The 20,286-nt window shown below is 46.9% G+C and overlaps 1 protein-coding gene across 2 annotated transcripts in view; it reads left to right on the forward strand.

The window, feature by feature from the left end:
• The window catches only part of LOC137642591 (apoptosis-resistant E3 ubiquitin protein ligase 1), a 723,802-nt gene that overhangs the window by 562,807 nt on the left and 140,709 nt on the right, over positions 1 to 20,286 (forward strand). For both annotated transcript variants that reach the window (XM_068375282.1, XM_068375283.1), the window contains one exon: positions 15,830 to 16,017. In XM_068375282.1, the coding sequence (XP_068231383.1) occupies positions 15,830 to 16,017 (188 nt within the window). The remainder of the gene's footprint in view (positions 1 to 15,829; positions 16,018 to 20,286) is intronic.

A 20,286-nucleotide genomic window follows, 5' to 3' on the forward strand; every position in this document is an offset into this window, starting at 1 on the left:
TCATCCGTCGGAAGGTTATCATGAGCGTGCGGACCCAAGGCTGGCAGCAAGACATATAATGTTTTCATCCGTCGGAAGGTTATCATAAGCGTTCGGACCCAAGGCTGGCAGCAAAACGTGTAATATTTTCATCCGTCGGAATGTTATTACAAGCGTTAGGACCCTAGGCTGGCAGCAAAACATGTAATGATGTGGTAATGTATTCAGAGTATTCGTTCTCTTCCAAATCTCTCCAGTCATACAATTTTTCTTTTCTAGGTTTCATATGTCAATCGATAATTATGTCATATTGCAGCATCACTGTGAATTCAAACTCACCTGGTTATGATGATATTACATAAATGTAATATAATTTATTGTAAATACATTGAAAAAGAACAAGTGTTGGAATTTGATAAGAAATTTCACAATTTTAGAGGTCGTCATTTTTTAATAGCACAAATCAGTAGAATAGCCTGGAGAGAGAGAGAGAGAGAGAGAGAGAGAGAGAGAGAGAGAGAGAGAGAGAGAGAGTGAGCATCAGGTTATAGGACCTTAAATTTCTTGAATTTTATTCAAAAGCTCAACCCTAGAAGGAAGAAACTAACACTGAACCATATAGTCCTAGGATTGTCAATTTCCACATACAGTATTGAAGTACGTATGTTAACTCAAAATGGAGGCTGTTGTATTGTTAGACAGGTGCAACTGATTACATATTTTCGAAACAATCTGCCCAGTTTTATTTGCACCACTGGTATGATTCTCTCAGTATTTTCTATTCTTTCTCAATGAAGCCATATTTTTAGCGATGTTATTTTGAAGGGATGGAGATATGAAAATATTAAAACAAAATTCAATTTCAAAAAATATTGTTCATGTTTATGCATGGAATTTTTTCATATTCAATATCTGCTTTCGCATTCAGAGTCATGATTATGTAACTGCAGAGGATAATTGTTTTCCTAGTATCATTTTACCTGAATACTCATCAAATTCTATTTAAGGGCAACGAGATTATAAGGGGAAGGAAATTTTCCTTGCTTCTCTGATTCTTTGTATACTAACTTTTCTTGGGATGTCTTTTTGTGGAGCTTTTCGTTTGGTTTGAGCCTTGTGGGACAATTGAGGTTACCAATTGCCTGGCCATCTTATGCTACCCTTGCTAGACTAAACAGAACCCAAAAACCAACTTACCACGAGAACTGTATATAGCAATATTAAGTTGTTGTTTCATTGTTTCCAAACAAAGAATATACGTTTAAAGTAAGGATTTTTTTACGTTTGGGAATCTTTATGTGTTACCAATGCCATAGAAAGAGAGAGAGAGAGAGAGAGAGAGAGAGAGAGAGAGAGAGAGAGAGAGAGACTGTGGATAACGGAATTGCATTCGTACTGGTATTAATCCATCCTTTGTATGGATCTACTCTGTTGGTAAGAGCTCATGCCGACAAAAAGCTAGAGTTAGGCATATCTCTCTCTCTCTCTCTCTCTCTCTCTCTCTCTCTCTCTCTCTCTCTCTCTCTCTCCCACGGATTGGTGGATGAACATATATCTATACATCACACACACACATACGCACTCACTGGTGCATAAGTCAAATTCCAAACCATGAGATAGAAGCACGTAGATGTCCAATTGATTATTCGCAGAAACCTGTCCTCAAAAGGGATTTAACGTGTCATGAAACTGTGCATAGAATGTAAAAGGAATAAATAATTTTAAAAAAATGGTTTGTCGTGGCTTTGCATTTTGTGCGGGACACATAAACTATTGTTTGCCTAACAATTACGCACAGTATTATGTATTTTAAGGTTCACGGTCTTAACCGCACACACACACACACACACACACACACACACACACACATATATATATATATATATATATATATATATATATATATATATATATATATATATATATATATATATGGGTTTATGTGTGTTTGGGTTACTTCATTGTGTTCATCATAGGCTTTAACTTAAAGACAGCTAAGGGCATTTGGATTACGTCTTCAGAACTTTCCGATTATCTTTATATTGCTTAGGTTAAAATATCCTCTCTCTCTCTCTCTCTCTCTCTCTCTCTCTCTCTCTCTCTCTCTCTCTCTCTCTCAATGAAGATTTTTTTAGCACGTAGGAGGCATGGTAATGCAAGGTAAGAATACTGTATATTCACGTTATAGAAAAACTGAAAGAAGTTATTTTTTCTATGTTTAATTTGGGTTGTGCGTAGCAAGTTAATATGATTATTACAGATTAAAATAGAAGTCGTGAGGGAGGCAAAGAATAAGATGGCGAGATATTGCGAGGGATGATATGGAGAGAAGAGGTTTGGTGAAAGAGGATCCTTTTGATATAAGGCATTGGAGAGCGCGCATCAGGTAGCCGATCCCGTATTTTAGGGATAATAGTGGGAAAGAAGGATAAATTTTGTGGATTATCCTGGATGTTAGTTTTTTTTTTTTATTGAAGTGCTCTTCTCATTTTCTCTTCAATGTGAATTTTTAGTCGAATGACATCCTCACTTCACAGTTTAGCCTTAATATTCTATCGAGGTTCAGCTTTCAATCACTTGAAAGTTATCTTTTCAATGAAGCCCACTTCCGGATTGCGCTCGATAATGATCATCTATTCGGCACATCTCAGACAATTTGAGACACGTTTGAGTCTCTTGAAAAGATTGGAGCTTTCTTATGAAATGCATCTCAAGTCTGTGAAAATAGGTGTTATCTCAGTAGTGTTTTCAAATCACTGCTTATTTCTTCACCTAACTGCATATATATTTCCGTTTGAATCTCTACTTTCATTTGACAGTTTTTGATGGGTAATCGATTGTCTTACCTCCTATACCCCGTTACAATTAAGATTTTTACTTGCTTCCAGGTTCATTTTCCTTTCTATTCATTACGTAATAGTTGGTACAAATATATCAAACCTACCTGATCACTGCCTTTAGTCATGCAATGCAAAATGTACTTTATACACTCCTCATCCTCATCTTTTTTATAGCATGCATAGTTTATTATTATTATTATTATTATTATTATTATTATTATTATTATTATTATTATTATTATTACTTGCTAAGCTATAAACTCTAGTCGGTTAAGCAGGATGCTATAAGCCCAGTGGCCCCAATAGCCCATTGAGGAAAGGAAACAAGGAAAAATTAAATATTTTAAGAACAGTAACATTAAAAGAAATATTTCCTATATAAAGTATTAAATCTTTAATAAAAACAAAAGGAAGAGAAATAAGATAGAATAGTGTGCCTGAGTGTACCCTCAAGCAAGAGGATTGTAACTCAAGACAGTGGAAGACCATGGTACAGAGGATATGGCACTACCCAAGACTAGAGAACAATGGTTTAATTTTAGAATGTCCTTTTCATAGGAGGGCTGCTCACCGTAGCTAAAGAGTCTCTTCTACCCTTACCAAGAGTAAAGTAGCCACTGAATAATTATAGTGGAGTGTAATTAACCCCTTGGGTGAAGAAGAATTGTTTGGTAATCTCAGTGTTGTCAGGTGTATGACGACCGAGGAGAATCTGTAAAGTATTGGCCAAACTATTCGGTGTATGTGTAGGCAAAGACAAAATGAGCCGTAACCAGAGAGAGGGATCCAATATAGTACTGTCTGGCCAGTCAAAGGACCCAATAACTCTCTAGCGGTAGTATCTCAATGGGTGGCTGGTGCCCTGACCAACCTACCACCTATACTGTGTGTATATATATATATATATATATATATATATATATATATATATATATATATATATATATATATATATATATATATATATATATATATATTTGTTCCGACACAGAGACTTACCTCGAAACACTTTATAGGAGATTACTGGTAACTCCTCTCCGACGACCAGATTTTTACGTAGTTTCCCCCTACTTCCATGTTCTATACTGTCCTGAATAACGGGAAATAACATGACCTGGGGGCATTGCCCGGGCAGGTCGCCCGTCTTTGAGAAGCTCTCTCCAGTAAGTTTTCTGGTCGGTTCGTGAACACACGTGCTTCACGAAGCTCCTCATACTCCGTGCGATTCCCTTTGTGTTTGGTTCCACGTGCTTCCCACGTGATCGGGATCTCAGTGTGTGTTTAGTGCTTTTACTACGTGCTTTGGATTTCGCTCCCTTGTGCTTCCCTAGTGTTTTAGTGCTTTTCCTTTGTGGCTTGCTTGTGTCTACGGCCCTTTGTGTTGCGTTATGGAACGCGTTCGCCGTTGTCCTGGGCCTAGGGCCGGTAGATCATGCGGGGCTTTTCTGTCTAAGCCCGAGGTTGACCCGCATACGTTGTGTACCTCGTGTAGGGGTAAAGCTTGTTCGCCGTCGGATAAGTGTTCCGAATGTGCCGATTGGCCCGAGGTCCAGTGGATAAAATTCCGTACCAAAAAGAAGAAGGCATCGAAGAAGTCCCCTAGGAAGACTAGCGTTTCTTCCCCTGCGACTTCAGCAGGAGAAGGGTCAGGTAGGGTACATCCGCCTTCCCCTACCCAAAGTAAGGGGCGAGGTAAGTCCAGGGAGAACATGCAGTTGGCTCCTCTTTCCCAAGAGAGGGAATTTGTGGGCGGTCCTTCGTTGGCCAAGGCAAGTCAGGCGACCGTAAGTGAGTGTAGTGGGGGTCCGGGGGACGTGGCTCTCTCTCATAAGGGCCACGTCTCGTCGGGGGACCCCATGTGGTCTAATAGTGTCCCTTTTTCTTCGTCAGGTTCCTGGGTGGAAGTTCCAGGGTCATCAGCGACGAGTGGTGGCGTCGGCAGAGAGGAGTCCCCGCAAGAAGATCCATTGGCTTGGGACGTGCCGAGGACTCCGATGAGGTCCCCACTGGACATGGAGGAAGGCCTTGGCGAGGCCTTCCCCGGTTTGGCGGGCCCGTCGGGATGGTTGCCGCCGAAGACTTCGCTACAGGAGAGTCTCCCCATTCCTTCTCCGTCAGGGGTACGGCGTAGCCCCAAGAAAACGCAGTCACGTGCTAGGTCACGATACGGGGGTCAGTCTTTCTCGTCAGGACGTGACTCTTCGGATTCGTCAAGCAGTGAACGGAGGAGACGACAGAGGAGGAAACGAGATCGGTCGGTGCGGAGGAACTCCCCTTTGCGGTCTCCCACAAGATCTCGGGACAGGGTGAGTCCCAGTTCCCCTCCTCCCAAAAGCAGGAGAACAACCCCCCCAGTAGGGACGTGGAAACGAGGTCGGTCTGTGCGGAGGAACTCCCCTTCGCGGTCTCCCACAGGATCTCGGGACAGGATGAGTCCCCGTTCCCCTACACCCAAAAGCAGGAGACCAGTCTCTCCGAAAGGGACGTGGGTGTTCGTCCCAGAGAACAACTTTAAAGTCTTTTCCAAGCCTATTGGTTCGACACATGAGCGGGCAGGAGACAGTCCCCCTAGAAGGACCTCCACGTGCCGCGTCAGGGAGTCACCAGATGAGCGAAGGGCTACATCCTGCAGGCCTAAGACCCGTCCTGGAGACGTTTATCCCGCCCAGCGCAGGGGGCCGTCGTCTAGGCCGGGCAGCCTCGACAGGTCTCCCCATCGAGACCCCAGAAGGGAAAGGACACCTCCGTCGAACTATCTCACGGAGGACACCGTTTCACCGAAAAAGGCCACGAAGAGGAGAGGGACGGCGGACGTCGAAGGTAAAGGGAACCGTGGACCCCGCCATCACGGCAGAGACCGAGATCACGATTCGCCCCGTCGGTCGGAAGGAGGGGAGGGCGAGTCGGCGGTGACGGAGGACTCAGCGTACAGGAGAGTCCTTGCCTTAATTAGGGGTTATAACAACCTTATAGAACCCGCCACTCAAGAGGAAGAACCCTGGACTTCAGGCCTGAACAAGTTCATAGCGGTCCCCGTCCAGAAAAAGTCCTCTCTCTCTCTCTTCCCGAGGCCAGTAACGTGGGGATTGGAAAGACTCACATTGATAAGGTCATATCCCGCAATAGCGACTCCTGCAGGGGTCACAGCTCAGCAAAGCTCCTACAGGGTTTGAAGTCGCAGACGAAATACTACTCTTTAGAAAATAGGCCGACCGGTGCGTGCAAGACCGAGGAAACCATAGACATCCTGTGCCAGGGCATCTCCGACGGGAGGGCTTCGGCAGCATCTACCTTCTTCTCCCCTTCCGAGTCGGCAATGATGGAGGAGATGTCCAAGGACTTAGTTAATGTGGCCTCCTGGCTGGATTGGTGGGCCACCACCCTAGTAGGCACCCAGATTCCTACAGACTCCATGGAACCTGCAAAACGGGAGGCTCTGAATGAGTTGCTGGGGTCAGGTAGCCGCGCCCTTAAATTCCTGACCTTTCAGTCTTTGGCTCTCTCCGCAAACTGGATTCTCCGGAGAAGAGACGCCCTAGTCAAGAACCTTCCCATTAAGATTCCTGACAGGGAAGCTAAAGCCTTGAAGACCTGCTCCGTCTGGGGGGAGCAGCTTATTCCGACGAAGAAGGCGGAAGAGGTCGTGGAGAAGTTGGCCAAAAAGAGGGAGCTACCTACCCTGAAGCCACAGACGGCACGCCGCCCCATCTTCAGGAGGCCAGTGACAGAAGCACCCATGGCCGCGCGTACCACACCAACTCAAGGAAGGAGGGAACCCTCGTCAGGACAGTGGTCTTCCTCTGTGGTTCCCCCCCGAAGAGGTTCATCTTCTAACCCCCCAACGTATAGGTCTTCTTTCTACTCCTCCAGGAGGGGGAGAACAGGCCGTTCTTCCCGTAGGAGATAAGATGGGAGGCCCCCCTCCCCTGCCCAAGCCTCAGGTAGGGGGATGCCTCAGACTCACTTGGCAAGCATGGAAGCTCCACGGAGCAGATCCGTGGACAGTTACAGTACTAAAGGAGGGCTACAGGATCCCCTTCATGGAAGAGACACCCCCCCTAGTTCCAGCAACGCAGGCAGACTGGTTGGTGCCCAAGGACCTGGCGAAGAGGGCAGCGTTGGACGAAGAAGTCAAGACGTTGCTGCAGAAGGGAGCTTTAGAAACAGTGACATTCCCGGGTCCGGGGTTCTACAGCCGCCTGTTCCTAGTGGAAAAAGCGACAGGAGGGTGGAGACCTGTAATAGACCTGTCAGCCCTCAACAGGTTTCTCAGGAAAGTGACCTTCAAAATGGACACTCCAAGAACGGTCATGGCGTCCTTGAGAGAGGGCGACTTTATGATTTCTATAGACCTCAAGGACGCCTACTTCCAAGTGCCCATTCATCCGTCGACCAGGAAGTTTCTCCGGGTCAAGTGGGGTACCCAGGTGTTACAATTCAAGGCCCTATGCTTCGGTCTTTCAACAGCCCCCCAGGTATTCACGAGGGTCTTTACGACGGTCTCCATATGGGCCCACGAACGGGGCATTCGACTCATCAGGTACCTGGACGACTGGTTACTCCTTTCATCCTCAAAGGAAGACTTGAAACAACAGGGCGAAGATCTTCTTCAATTGTGCAAGACCCTGGGCATCGTGGTCAACTTGGAGAAATCACAGCTAACCCCATCCAACAGGAGGACGTACCTTGGAATGGTCCTGGATTCGTTACAGGTCAAGGCATTCCCAACCACGGAAAGGCTGGACAACCTGGATCGAGTGCTCCGGCCCTTCCTTCTGGGTCGCCCCAGAAGAGCGCAGGATTGGCAAAGGTTGGTAGGGCACCTGGTGTCCCTAGAGAAGCTGGTACCTCACGGGAGACAGAACTTAAGGGTGGTTCAATGGAACCTGAAAGAACATTGGAACCAGAAAAGTTCCCCGGACATTGTGGTTCCTCTCCTTCAGGAGTCCAGGAAGGCCTTGGAATGGTGGCAGGATCGGTCGAACACCCTAAGGGGGATGCCACTGTCCTCCCAACCTCCGGAGGTTCTTCTCTTCACGGACGCATCGAAGGACGGGTGGGGAGCCCATCTCCGGGAAAAGACAGCAAAGGGGGCGTGGTCAGAGGGGGAGAAATCCCTACACATAAATATCCTGGAAATGAGAGCGGTCCAAGAAGCCTGCAACCACTTCGAGGAGAACATGAGAGGGCATTCGGTGGCCCTAATGTCAGACAATGCAACGGTGGTGGCTTACGTGAAGAAGGAGGGGGGACTGAGATCAAAAGAGTTGTGCGAACTAGCCCTTCAAATCCTAAAATGGGCGGAACAGAAGGACGTCATCCTGACGGCAAGGTTCATTCCAGGGAAGAACAACGTCCTAGCAGACGGCCTCAGCAGAGTGGGGCAAGTGGTAGCAACAGAATGGTCCCTACACCCACAAGTGGCAAGCTACATTATACAGATGTGGGGATCTCCGGTAATGGATCTGTTTGCAACAAGGTTGAACGCGCAACTCCCCGTATTTTGTTCTCCCGTCCCAGATCCGAAGGCGGCAATGGAAGACGCCTTTCAGCACAAGTGGGACGGACTGGACGTGTACGCCTTCCCCCCCTTCTCCCTGATAAGGCAGGTCCTCAACAGAGTAAGGGCAACAACCAACCTAAGGATGACTTTGGTAGCGCCTTGGTGGCCGAAGAGAGAATGGTTCGCGGACCTAAGGAACCTCACCGTCCTACCTCCTTGGCCTCTACCCGGCAGGTCAGACCTATTAAAACAACCTCACTTTCAGCGGTTTCACAGAAACCCGCAAGCCCTTCGTCTTCACGCCTGGAGATTATCCAGCGGCTCCTGAAGAAGCAAGGGTACTCCGGCAAGACAGCCAGGAGGATGTCGCTATACCTGAGGAAATCATCCACAGCCGTCTACCAGTCTAAGTGGGCGGTATTCGTGAAGTGGTGCAGGGACAAGAAGATAGAGCCCTTGGAAGCGTCAGTGCCCGTGACAGCCGACTTCATGGTTTATCTCAGGGACAAGTTAGACATGTCAGTTCCAGCGATCAAGGGAGTTCGGGCGGCCCTGGGTCAAGTCTTTCTTCTCAAGGGCATAGATCTCGGCTCCTCCAGGCATATCTCCATGCTTATCAGAGCGTTCGAACAATCATGCCCCCCTTCCGCCCCTAGAATCCCGAGTTGGGACTTAGCGCGAGTCCTAGATATGTTACGGAAACCACCATTCGAGCCCTTAAAGGACATTGATGACAAGAATCTCACGCTCAAGGCGGTCTTCTTGCTAGCATTAGCCTCGGCTAAGAGGGTGGGCGAGCTACACGGACTGTCATTCGAGGTGGAACACACTAGGGGATGGAAGGAAGTAACCTTTAAGTTTGTCACATCCTTCGTCGCCAAGACTCAGAACCCCTCGGTGTGGGATCCGAGGTTTGAGAGTTTTTCGATTCCGGCAATCCCGAATAAAGGAAACCCGGAGGACCTAAAATTATGCCCGGTCAGGACTATTAGGAAATACCTTAAGAGAACGACAAACCTCCGCCCGTCTATCAAGAATCTCTTCGTCTCATGGGGAAAAATAAAGAAAAACATATCCAAAAATACGGTTTCGTTCTGGCTCAGGAAAGTGATCACGCAAGCCTACTTAAAACAAGGTCTTCCTACACCGGGGAAACCCAGAGCTCACGATGTTCGGGGCATTAGCACCTCTCTAACGTTTGAAAAGAACATATCAGTAGCGCAGGTTCTTCGAGCGGGAACTTGGTCCAACCAGTCGACCTTCACCGCACATTATCTCAAGGACTATACGAGAAAGTCTCTAGACGGGTTTTCTATCGGGCCGGTCATCTCAGCCCTGCATTCGGTTTGACGGCTCAAGCCCCAGGCTCAATCGCGAAACATAAAGTATCTAGACACAAGGAGCCGAGTTCTATTTTCCCCCCTTTTCTAACTTTCTCGTACCGTCAGTCGTCATCAAGAAATATCGCTCATTACACAAGACGAAAATTCGCCATATCAAGCACAACGAAGATATTGCAGAAGGGTAAGTGTTATATCACACTTAATGAGTCTTTTACGTAGTTTTCCCTACTGTCCATCGGGGTCAGGGCTAAAGGGCACTCCCCCCTCCTAAGGTGTAAGTCTCCTATAAAGTGTTTCGAGGTAAGTCTCTGTGTCGGAACAAATCACAAATTTTAAGTAATTTGTATTTTTCCTAACAATACTTACCGAAGAAACACTTTAGGTTTAGGGCCCCCCCAACCGTCCCCGCAGTGCCCCACTGACCTCGTGGTTTTGTTCATTACATAAAACTTACTGGAGAGAGCTTCTCAAAGACGGGCGACCTGCCCGGGCAATGCCCCCAGGTCATGTTGTTTCCCGTTATTCAGGACAGTATAGAACATGGAAGTAGGGGGAAACTACGTAAAAATCTGGTCGTCGGAGAGGAGTTACCAGTAATCTCCTATAAAGTGTTTCTTCGGTAAGTATTGTTAGGAAAAATACAAATTACTTAAAATTTGTGATATATACATATATATATATATATATATATATATATATATATATATATATGTGTGTGTGTGTGTGTGTGTGTTTATGTGTGTGAACTTCCGCAAGTGTATCTCTTTATGATCCCATTGCAAGTCAATGACGGCACTATTGCTAACCTCCGGCACTTTATATTCTGAAGACGTTTTCCTGGTTTCCAATAATACATTTGTCCTTTTTGTATCTAGCTGCATACATCCTAAACGAAACGACCATCCTTTCAGGAACTATGTTCCATACATCTGCGAATTCTCTGATAGCAGAGGTTGTAATACATGGTGTTGCCATTCTGTTTCTTATCTTCCTCACAGGTATTAATTCTCAAAACCACCTTTACTGTCCTTCCTTCAGTTGAAGTGAGAATCCTGGAGAGTTCTTAGAATTACATGGTGTCGGCTCTCCCATGTTAACCAATTTTATCCGACTTTTTATCTTTAATCTCTGGGGTTGTATCAATCACTTTATATATATATATATATATATATATATATATATATATATATATATATATATATATATATATATATATATATATTTATATTTATATATATATATATATATATATATGTATCTGTACCTATTTTTGCTGTTATTATTGTTAAGTTTGTTTTTAACTATGATGAATCTTTTTTACTGCTTTTAATTCTTATCTTATCGGAGGCATTGAGAAAAATCCGGGATAAGTACGTTCTAGACTTCGCCAGTGTCGTCTACTGTATTGCAGTATTCGTGGTCAGCATGCCAATATTCAAGACCTCACAGTTGCATCCAGACATAATTCTATTCTTTCATGCTCAGAAACTTTGTTTTCTCATAGGAGATACTCATCTGAGCTTCTTATTACTGGGTTTAAGAAGCCAATCACTTTGAAATGGGATGCCATTCCTAGGGCAAGGGAAATGTCGGTGTATATTAGGACCAAGTAGGAATGTGGATGTCGGAAGATTCAGGTAATAAAATGTTGTGGCTGGCATGACAACTTCTATTTTTTGACGGATTAACCGGAATCCAGACATGGATGATTGTATCTGCGATTGTCTTCTCAACATTATGGCTAAAATACGAAATGATAGGAAAGGTTTTTTTTTTTTTTTTTTTTTTTTTTTTTTTTTTTTTTTTTTTTTTTTTGGGGGGGGGGATTTCAACGCTCGTCATAGGAATTGGTTAAATTCTGTTTCTCCTTTCGATCGTCATGGCTTAAGAGCTTTGGCCTTAGCTCTGAATCAGGCTGGGAGCAAATCATAAATAAAGCTACTCAAAGGACGGTAACTGCTCGGACCTAATTCATACCGACTCCCCTGGCGTTATAACAAGTAAGGTTAGTTCTCCAATTGGGATATCTGAGCATGCCTTAATTTCATTAGTAGTGAAGACTGAGCATCCTGTCTCTGATGTGTCATACTCATGTAAGATTTATATATATATATATATATATATATATATATATATATATATATATATATATATATATATATATATATATATATAATCTCAAGCAGACTGGAATGATATTTGGAGTTATCTTTTTAGCTTTAATTGGTCACATTTATTCAATAGTGTTGAGCCCGTTGTTCTTTTGAATGAGAATCTGGTCAACATGATTAATAGGCGCATCCCTACATGTGTGCTAAAGTACAGAATGAAAGACAAACCCTGGTTCAATGATGATTGTGGACGTGCTTATTTGGAGAAGCAGGAGGCCTTTCATCTTTGGAGGGAAACAGATTAGAATTTACTTGGAATAACTATACTGGGCTACTAGCTGTTGCTCAGAGAATTTATGCTTTAACTGAAAATGAATGCAATTAACCGTAAAAGAAACCCTTTTCGGTACAACCCAAGAACATAAGTGGTGGGCTACCCTTAAATCTGCATTCCTATACGTAAACCAGATGACTCTGTCACTCACTGTCTGAAGGAAAGGCAACCCCTTTTCGCTGGTGCGTTTGACAGTAAGCAGAGTAGTGAGAAACTCGTATTTCTTTTTTTTTTCTTTTTTTTTTTAGGCTGAACTAACTGGTTTAGCATTTTGATCTTGGGAAACTAAAGCTCTCTTGATGAATTGATGTTTATAGAGGTGTACACCCAAATGGTATTTTTCTTTTGTTTTATAAAGACTGCAGATTTCGTAGCTCGTAAGTTATCGGTTATTTTCCTTAAGTTAGCAAAAAGAAGTTCTTTTAGCTATTGTTGGAAAATTGGTAATGTCACTTCATTATGTAAATGTGATTGAAGTAGCTCAAGTTGGAGAATTTGTAATGTTACTCCATTATGTAAATTTGTTTGTGGTAGCTCAAGTCCAGCTGATTACCTCCCAATTTCCATAACTCCCATATTATCTAAAGTTTTTTAATGTATTTTGGGCATAACATCTAAATGGGTTTGCTGAAGGTAGTCCTTTGGGCCATAGTTTGCAGTTTGGCTTTTTCAAAGGCCTTGGAAGCATGTGATGCCCTTGTTACAATCTTAATGGTGTACAGAAATCTCTTCATTGTGGTCAGGAAGTTAGTATGGTTGACCTCGATTTTAGCGCTGCCTTTGACCGTATTAATCATGGGGCCCTTGTTTTCAAACTTGAACAGTTGTGAGTGAGTGGGTCTTTATTAGCATCATTATTGAATTTTTAAGTAATAGATCGCAGAGAGATTTTACTGATGGGCACCAAAGTTAGTATAGGAATGCGATATCTGGTGTTCCTCAAGGTAGTGTTTTTGGGCCGCTAATTTTCACTCTATAAACAGATATGTGGTTTGTTTTATAAAAAGAAGCTCGTTGCATATGTAGATGATGCTACTCTCTTTGCTTCATTTCCAACCCCTGAATGTAGATCTGGGGTTGGTGCCTCCCTTGATTGAGATCTAGCTAAAATTAGTGCGTGATGCAGATTATGGGACATAAAGTTGAACCGTAACAAAACTCAAGTATGATTGTAAGTAGGTCGATGATAGTGGCTCTGCAACATCCGGATCTCAACATTGATGTTTCTTTAACTCTGTATGACTTTTAAAATTTTAGGTGTGATTCTCGACAGCAAATTTACTTTTGAAAAACTCATCCACTCTGTCTTTTTCAGTGGCAGAAAAAATTGCTTATTGAGAATGTCTTAAAATTTTTGGTGATCATTCTATTCTAAAGTGTTATAATACTTTCATTCTGCCTTGTTTTAAATATTATTCTTCTGCCTTGCCTTCATCTGTGGAATCTCGTCTTAATTTGTTGGACAAGAACTTACAGTATATTAAATTTTTCATTCCTGATCTAGCAATTAATCTGTGGCACCGTCGTTCGTTATGCATGTTGGATAAGACTTTTCATAATTCTGACCACCCTTTACATTCAGGTCTTCCCGGACAGTACCATCCTGTACGTAACACTGGGCATACAGTTAATTCTAAAGGCCATGCCTTCTCCATCATGAGGCTCAATACCACACAGTATTCTATAAGTTTTATTCCAGCTGTGACTAGAATATAGAATGCATCTTCCTAATCAGCTTAGATGATAATAATAATAATAGTAATAATAATAATAATAGTAATAATGATATTGTTTCTATGATTCAGTTTGACCCTGGTTGTGACCGGACCTCCACGCCTCTCTGGGCATACCAATTGATATGTATTAATTCTTTACCCGCTGTTAGTAACGATTCTAAACAAAATTTCCGTTTTTTCATTATTTATTCTTTCGACAACTCACCATTATCATTATTATTTATTATTATTATTATTATTATTATTATTATTATTATTATTTATTATTTATTATTATTTTTAGTTAAAGTACAAGTTGTCAAAGCAGGATGCTATCAGGTCAAGGGCCCAAAAAGGTAAAATAATAGCCCTGTGAGGACAGTATATAAGTAAATAAAAAAACTATATGAGAAGTAGTTAATTAAGTATATGAAATATCTTAGAATCACTAACAAAGTTAAAATAGATCTGTGAAATAAAAATTATGAAGAGATACCATTGTTACCCTGTTCAACATAGAAATATTCGCTGTAAGTTTGAAATTCTGAAGTTCCGCCTATTCAACTGCTGATTAGGAAGATCATTCCACAATGTGGTCACAGCTGGAATAGAACTTCTATAATACTGGATAACCGAATAATGGAGAATGCAAGACTCTTGAAATTAACTGCATACCTAGTACAGAATGGTACAGTCTGGGAACATATGAATGCAAAGGATGGTTAGAATTATGAATAATCTGCAATATGCATAAAGAACTAACTGAACGACGGTGCCAGAGATTAGTAACTAGATCAAGACTAAGAAATTAAATAGACCGAAAGTTTCATCCAACAAATTAAGATAAAGAGTCTGAAGCTGAAGACGATGCAGAACCATACTCAAAACAAGGTAGAAAGGAGAAATTCATCAAAAATCTTTAAAAAAAAACTTAAAAAATCCAATGTTTTGTACAATTGAATAAGACACAGACCTAATGCGTTTCTCAAAAGGAAATTTCCAATCACGAATCACACCGAAAATTTTAAATGAGTTGTATAGAGTTAAAGAAACTATAAATGCAGCGATCGGGAATTTGAAGAGCCAATGTTCTCAACCTACTTACAATTATACTTTAACTTTTATCAGGGATCAACTTCATCCCCCATAATTTGCATCATGCTCTAATTTTAGCTAGATCTCTATTAAGAGATTCAGCAACCGCAGATTTACATCCAGGAGATGGAATTGAGGCAAAGAGAGTAGCATCATATGCATATGCAACGAGCTTGTTTCCTATGCCAAACCACATACCATGTGCATTATAGTATGGAAAGTTATGGCTCATTTTTAACCAAGTTTTCCCACAATTAATTTTTTCTTGTCCTTTTTTGCAGTAGTGCAATCATCTGCAAAATCCATATAGTTTAACCTTTTTTTCTATCACTGTATCCAAAATATTGCCCAATTTGCTCTGTTAACACATTTGTGGTTGTTTCCTTTTGCGAGTCTTTTTTTCTGTATTCTGTAACATTAAGTCTTGTTAAAAAAAACTTTAGATCAAAATGTTGCAAATGAGTAAATCTATTGGTTATTAGCTTTTGGTAGATAGAATTCATCTTGAAATTCATACTCTACACACTACATTGAACGTTTGGAATATATAATGCACTTGGAAAAGTAAAAGGAATTGGTTAATGCTTAAGAAACGAACACTTTTAAACCTTAACATATGGGTCTCGAATATCTTTCCAACAGAATAGTAATTCGCCTGACTATTTCAGTGATTACTAAGTGAAATATGTCTACAGGAATAAAAAGAACTTATATTGCTATGTAATATTGTTAATTAATTTCTAACTGTATTGTTTGGTAAAGGTACTGGTGTGCCATACAGTATACTTAGATTAAAAGAAATATTCTCTTTGCAGATAGATACTTTTGTACTATCTTTGAGTTATTTTGCCACTGTCTCTACAGATATCATCATTCTTTGATTCATATGATTTTTCTTTCTTCTTTCAGTGTTATGTTTGGTGGGGGGTCTGGTAAGTGGGTGGGGCTGGTGGTGGGTTATGACGCGCCGGTCGGCACCCAAGCCTGGCCTCCTCCACCTCTTCACGGGCAAATACCTCCACCCACAGCGTTGCACCACTAACTTCCAATGGGAAGACCCATCCGCTGTCGGAACGACCGTTGCTTTCACTGTACAGGTAAGAATTTCAGTAACGGAGTTTTATTATTATTATTATTATTATTATTATTATTATTATTATTACTTGCTATTAACAACCTTAGCTGAATGACGAGCCATAAAAGTTTTAACGAGGGTTTCCTACCCCGCCGCAAGTTAGCGGGGGGGGGGGGGGGGGTTAGGGAGGGGTAGCTAGCTACCCCTCCCCCCTCACACACACCGGTGAATGCTTCTCTTTACTTTTGGCTCGGAGAGACGTCAGACGTGCTGCGCTCTCCTCGTTTTTGACTGCCATAATTTTGTTTGCTTTCTCTTTTCAGTGTGTGTGTGTGAAGTTGGCCTTTATTTCTCATCGTGTGTACGTGCCCTGGACTATCTGGCCGCCCTTGTGGTACCTTTATGTCGGCCTTGGACACGGATCCTCACTCCATATGCCCGCAGTGTAGGGGCCAACGGTGTGATAGGTCTAACGTGTGTATTGAGTGTAGGGAGTGGTCTACCTCCCTGTGGGAGAGGTTTGCGCGGCGACGTAAGAAGAAGGCTAAAAGGGATCTTTCTCCTTCGGAGGTTTCTCGGAAGAGAGAAAATCCCAAGACTTCTTCTTCCGCCGCCCTTTCCTCCTCCGAAGCTCCCACTCAAGCAGCCTCTTCCGAGAGGCCGGCGAGTGGTAGCGTAGACCGTAGTGCTGTTAACCGATCCCGGGGTGAGGGAGAGGTAGTTGCCTCCCATAGCGTGGCGGCTGCCCCCCCCCCCCCCCCCCCCCCCCCCCCCCCCCCCCGAGGAGAAATTTGTGTCTAATAATGATCTTTTTCAGTTTTGGGCTTCCTTGGGGCTGCAGGGTTCGCCCTCCAAGGAAGCTCTGTTTGACATGATCAAACTGGGTGCGGCCGTCAAACTATCGCCAACTTCAGCGGAGATAGATCCTCTGTCTGTGGTTGATGTTGTTGTGACGGAAACATCCCGTGGGTCTAGCCAAACCCCCGTTCCTGTGGCTGAGGTAGCTGAAGGCTCTGACTCCCCCTCCGAACATCCTTCGAGGGAGGAGCTTAGTCCCACGGTCTCTCCTGCCGGTGATTCTCCCTCTCGGGGGAGTTCACTAACAGAGACTCCTCTTCGGAGGCCCATCGATGGTCAGCCTGCTGATCCCATGGCCCCTCGTGGGCGTATAACGCGGAAGGTTCGTCCTCCCCTTCGCCGTAGAGGCCTTCCCTCCCCCTTCAAAGGGGTTAAGAGGCGCCTCTTCGGCTCGTCGTCACCACATTCCTCTTCGGAGGAGACGACTCGCCGTTCTCCTGTCCTGCCAGCTATCAACCTAGACCTCTCCAGGGATCGTTCGCGATCCCCTTCGGAGGATGGTCGTCCTTCGGGACATTGTGACCTGTCGCCCAGACCATCTACCTCTAAAGCTCCTGATGCGTTTGATGCGCCACCTGATACTGCCACTGTGCAGTCCCCGGGCCCTTCGGGGCTGCAGGGGCTTGAGCGCAAAACTGCGCCTCTTGCCCCCAAGTGCCAGGCACCGCCTGAGCGCCCGCCTGAGCGCCCGCCTGTCGATGTTGCTGCTGTTCCTGACTTAGCGCCTCGGCGCTCACCCTCAGACGTACGCGCCTCCGTTCCTGATACGCGCCAGGGTCCCCCTGCGCGCCAACGCCCTCCGGCGCCCCGGTGCCCCGGCGCCCTCCAGCAGTTCCTGAGGTAGCGCGCAAGCGCCCACCTGCGCATACGCGCCCAGCTCTTGTTATGGCGCTCCCGCGCTCACCTGCACACACGCGCCCAGTTCCTGATATGGCGCTCCAGTGCTCACCTGCGCATACGCGCCCCCGTTCCTGACACGGCGCTCCTGCGCTCACCTGCGCATACGCGCCCCGTTCCTGACACGGCGCTCCTGCGCTCACCTGCACATATGCGTCCACCGGTGCCCCAGCAGCCACCTGCGCTCCCGCGCCCTCCAGCGCCTCGGCGCCCCCCAGTTCCTGTTTCATCGCGCGCGGTCCAGGAGGCACCTGAGTTGGCGCACAGGCGTCCACAGGTACCTGCGGACTCGTCGCGCCCATCGGGGGAAAAGCGCGACACGCGCCCACGCGCGGTTTCAGATCCAGCGGCCACGCGATCACCAACGCGCCCCGCACGTTGCTTTGGACGCATCGCGCCCTCCTAGGGAGACGCGCGACGCGCCCATGCGCAGTTCCAGTACCAGCACCCATGCGCTCACCAACGTGACCACGCGTCGCTACATCTCAGCGCGTCGCCCAAGAGGCTCCCAAGTTAGCGCACAGGCGCTCACGGACGCCTCTGGGCTCTCCCTCCAGACCGCGCGAGCTTGCACCTGATGCAATCGCTCACGACACTTCGGTAACGCGCCCTGTTCCTGCTACACGCCCCGTTCCTGTATTTAGGACAACTAAGGTTGCCCTTCAACAAACACCAGAGCGCTCTCATCCAACGCCCTCCGGCGCCCCGGCGCCCTCCAGCAGTTCCTGAGGTAGCGCGCAAGCGCCCACCTGCGCATACGCGCCCAGCTCTTGTTACGGCGCTCCCGCGCTCACCTGCACACACGCGCCCAGTTCCTGATATGGCGCTCCAGTGCTCACCTGCGCATACGCGCCCCGTTCCTGACACGGCGCTCCTGCGCTCACCTGCGCATACGCGCCCCGTTCCTGACACGGCGCTCCTGCGCTCACCTGCGCTCCTGCGCTCACCTGCACATATGCGTCCACCGGTGCCCCAGCAGCCACCTGCGCTCCCGCGCCCTCCAGCGCCTCGGCGCCCCCCAGTTCCTGTTTCATCGCGCGCGGTCCAGGAGGCACCTGAGTTGGCGCACAGGCGTCCACAGGTGCCTGCGGACTCGTCGCGCCCATCGGGGGAAAAGCGCGACACGCGCCCACGTGCGGTTTCAGATCCAGCGGCCACGCGATCACCAACGCGCCCGCACGTTGCTTTGGACGCATCGCGCCCTCTTAGGGAGACGCGCGACGCGCCCACGCGCAGTTCCAGTACCAGCACCCATGCGCTCACCAACGTGACCACGCGTCGCTACATCTCAGCGCGTCGCCCAAGAGGCTCCCAAGTTAGCGCACGGGCGCTCACGGACGGCTCTGGGCTCTCCCTCCAGACCGCGCGAGCTTGCACCTGATGCAATCGCTCACGACACTTCGGTAACGCGCCCTGTTCCTGTTCACGCCCCGTTCCTGTATTTAGGACAACTAAGGTTGCCCTTCAACAAACACCAGAGCGCCCTCATCCAACGGCGCGCCCCGCGCGGCCGCCGCAATAACGCACTCCTGTGCGACCGCATCCTGATGCACGCCATGCGCGCCCACGATCATCGGCGCGACCAGCGCGCCCACAGGCGAGTATGCCGGTCTTATCCGACCAGCGCCAACCATCTCGCCCCCAGGTCGCTCGCGACCCAGCTCCAGCGCTAACGCGCCCTCAGCTGATTCTTCCGGATACGCGCTCAGGCGCCCCCATTATCTCGCGCCCGCGCGTTCGGCCTCCTCCTCCTCCAGCTCCTGATCGCCACACGTCTACGCCATCGCCTACGAGCTCTCGCGACCATATTCCCGCTCCAGCTGCTGCGCACCCGCGCGCCCCACGCGCCCCGCGCGCCCACGCGCCCGCGCGCCCACGCGCCCGCGCTGTCGCCAGCGCGCCACCCGCGCCATCGCTCTTGAACACCTGCCTGCGCGCCCCTCGCGCCCCGCCCCCCGCGAGTTAACAGTATCGCGCCATCCATTCGCGCACGACCCTGATCAGGGCCCGAATTACGAGCCCCAGCGCGAACGCCGACAGATGGACTCTTCTTCGTCGCGTTTCCCTCCCCGCAAGCGCAGACCAGCGCGCTCGCCAGAGGGGCGCTCCCCGGACAGGTCTAGGAGTTCTTCCTTTTCAGCCCTGCAGGCGAACCCTCGTTTGTCGACTCCTCCTAGGGATCCCTCGATCCCCTTCCCTCCAGAGGGGGGTTTCCGACAGCGCGACTGTCAGACAGCAGCCCTGGTTCGGCACCCTAGTCAGAGCCCTTGTGCAGGCGATTAAGCCCGCCCTCTCTGATTCGGGTCACGAACCAGCGGCAGCTTCCTCCCCCCTGATGAGGAAGAGAGGAGTCTCTCCCGTGGAACCTCCTCCGAGGCCTATTCTGTCTCCGCGCAGATCCTTACGCAAGGCTCCTCCTCCCCCTCAGACCTTCTCGCCCTCCCCTGCGGAGGAGGATTACCCCTCCTCAGGAGAGTCGGATGAGCCGGAACACTCCCCCATCGCACCAATGGGGGAGGCTCCTCCTCTTCCCGAG

Source organism: Palaemon carinicauda, chromosome 6, assembly GCF_036898095.1.
Source record: "Palaemon carinicauda isolate YSFRI2023 chromosome 6, ASM3689809v2, whole genome shotgun sequence".
Taxonomy (NCBI): Eukaryota; Metazoa; Arthropoda; class Malacostraca; order Decapoda; family Palaemonidae; genus Palaemon; species Palaemon carinicauda.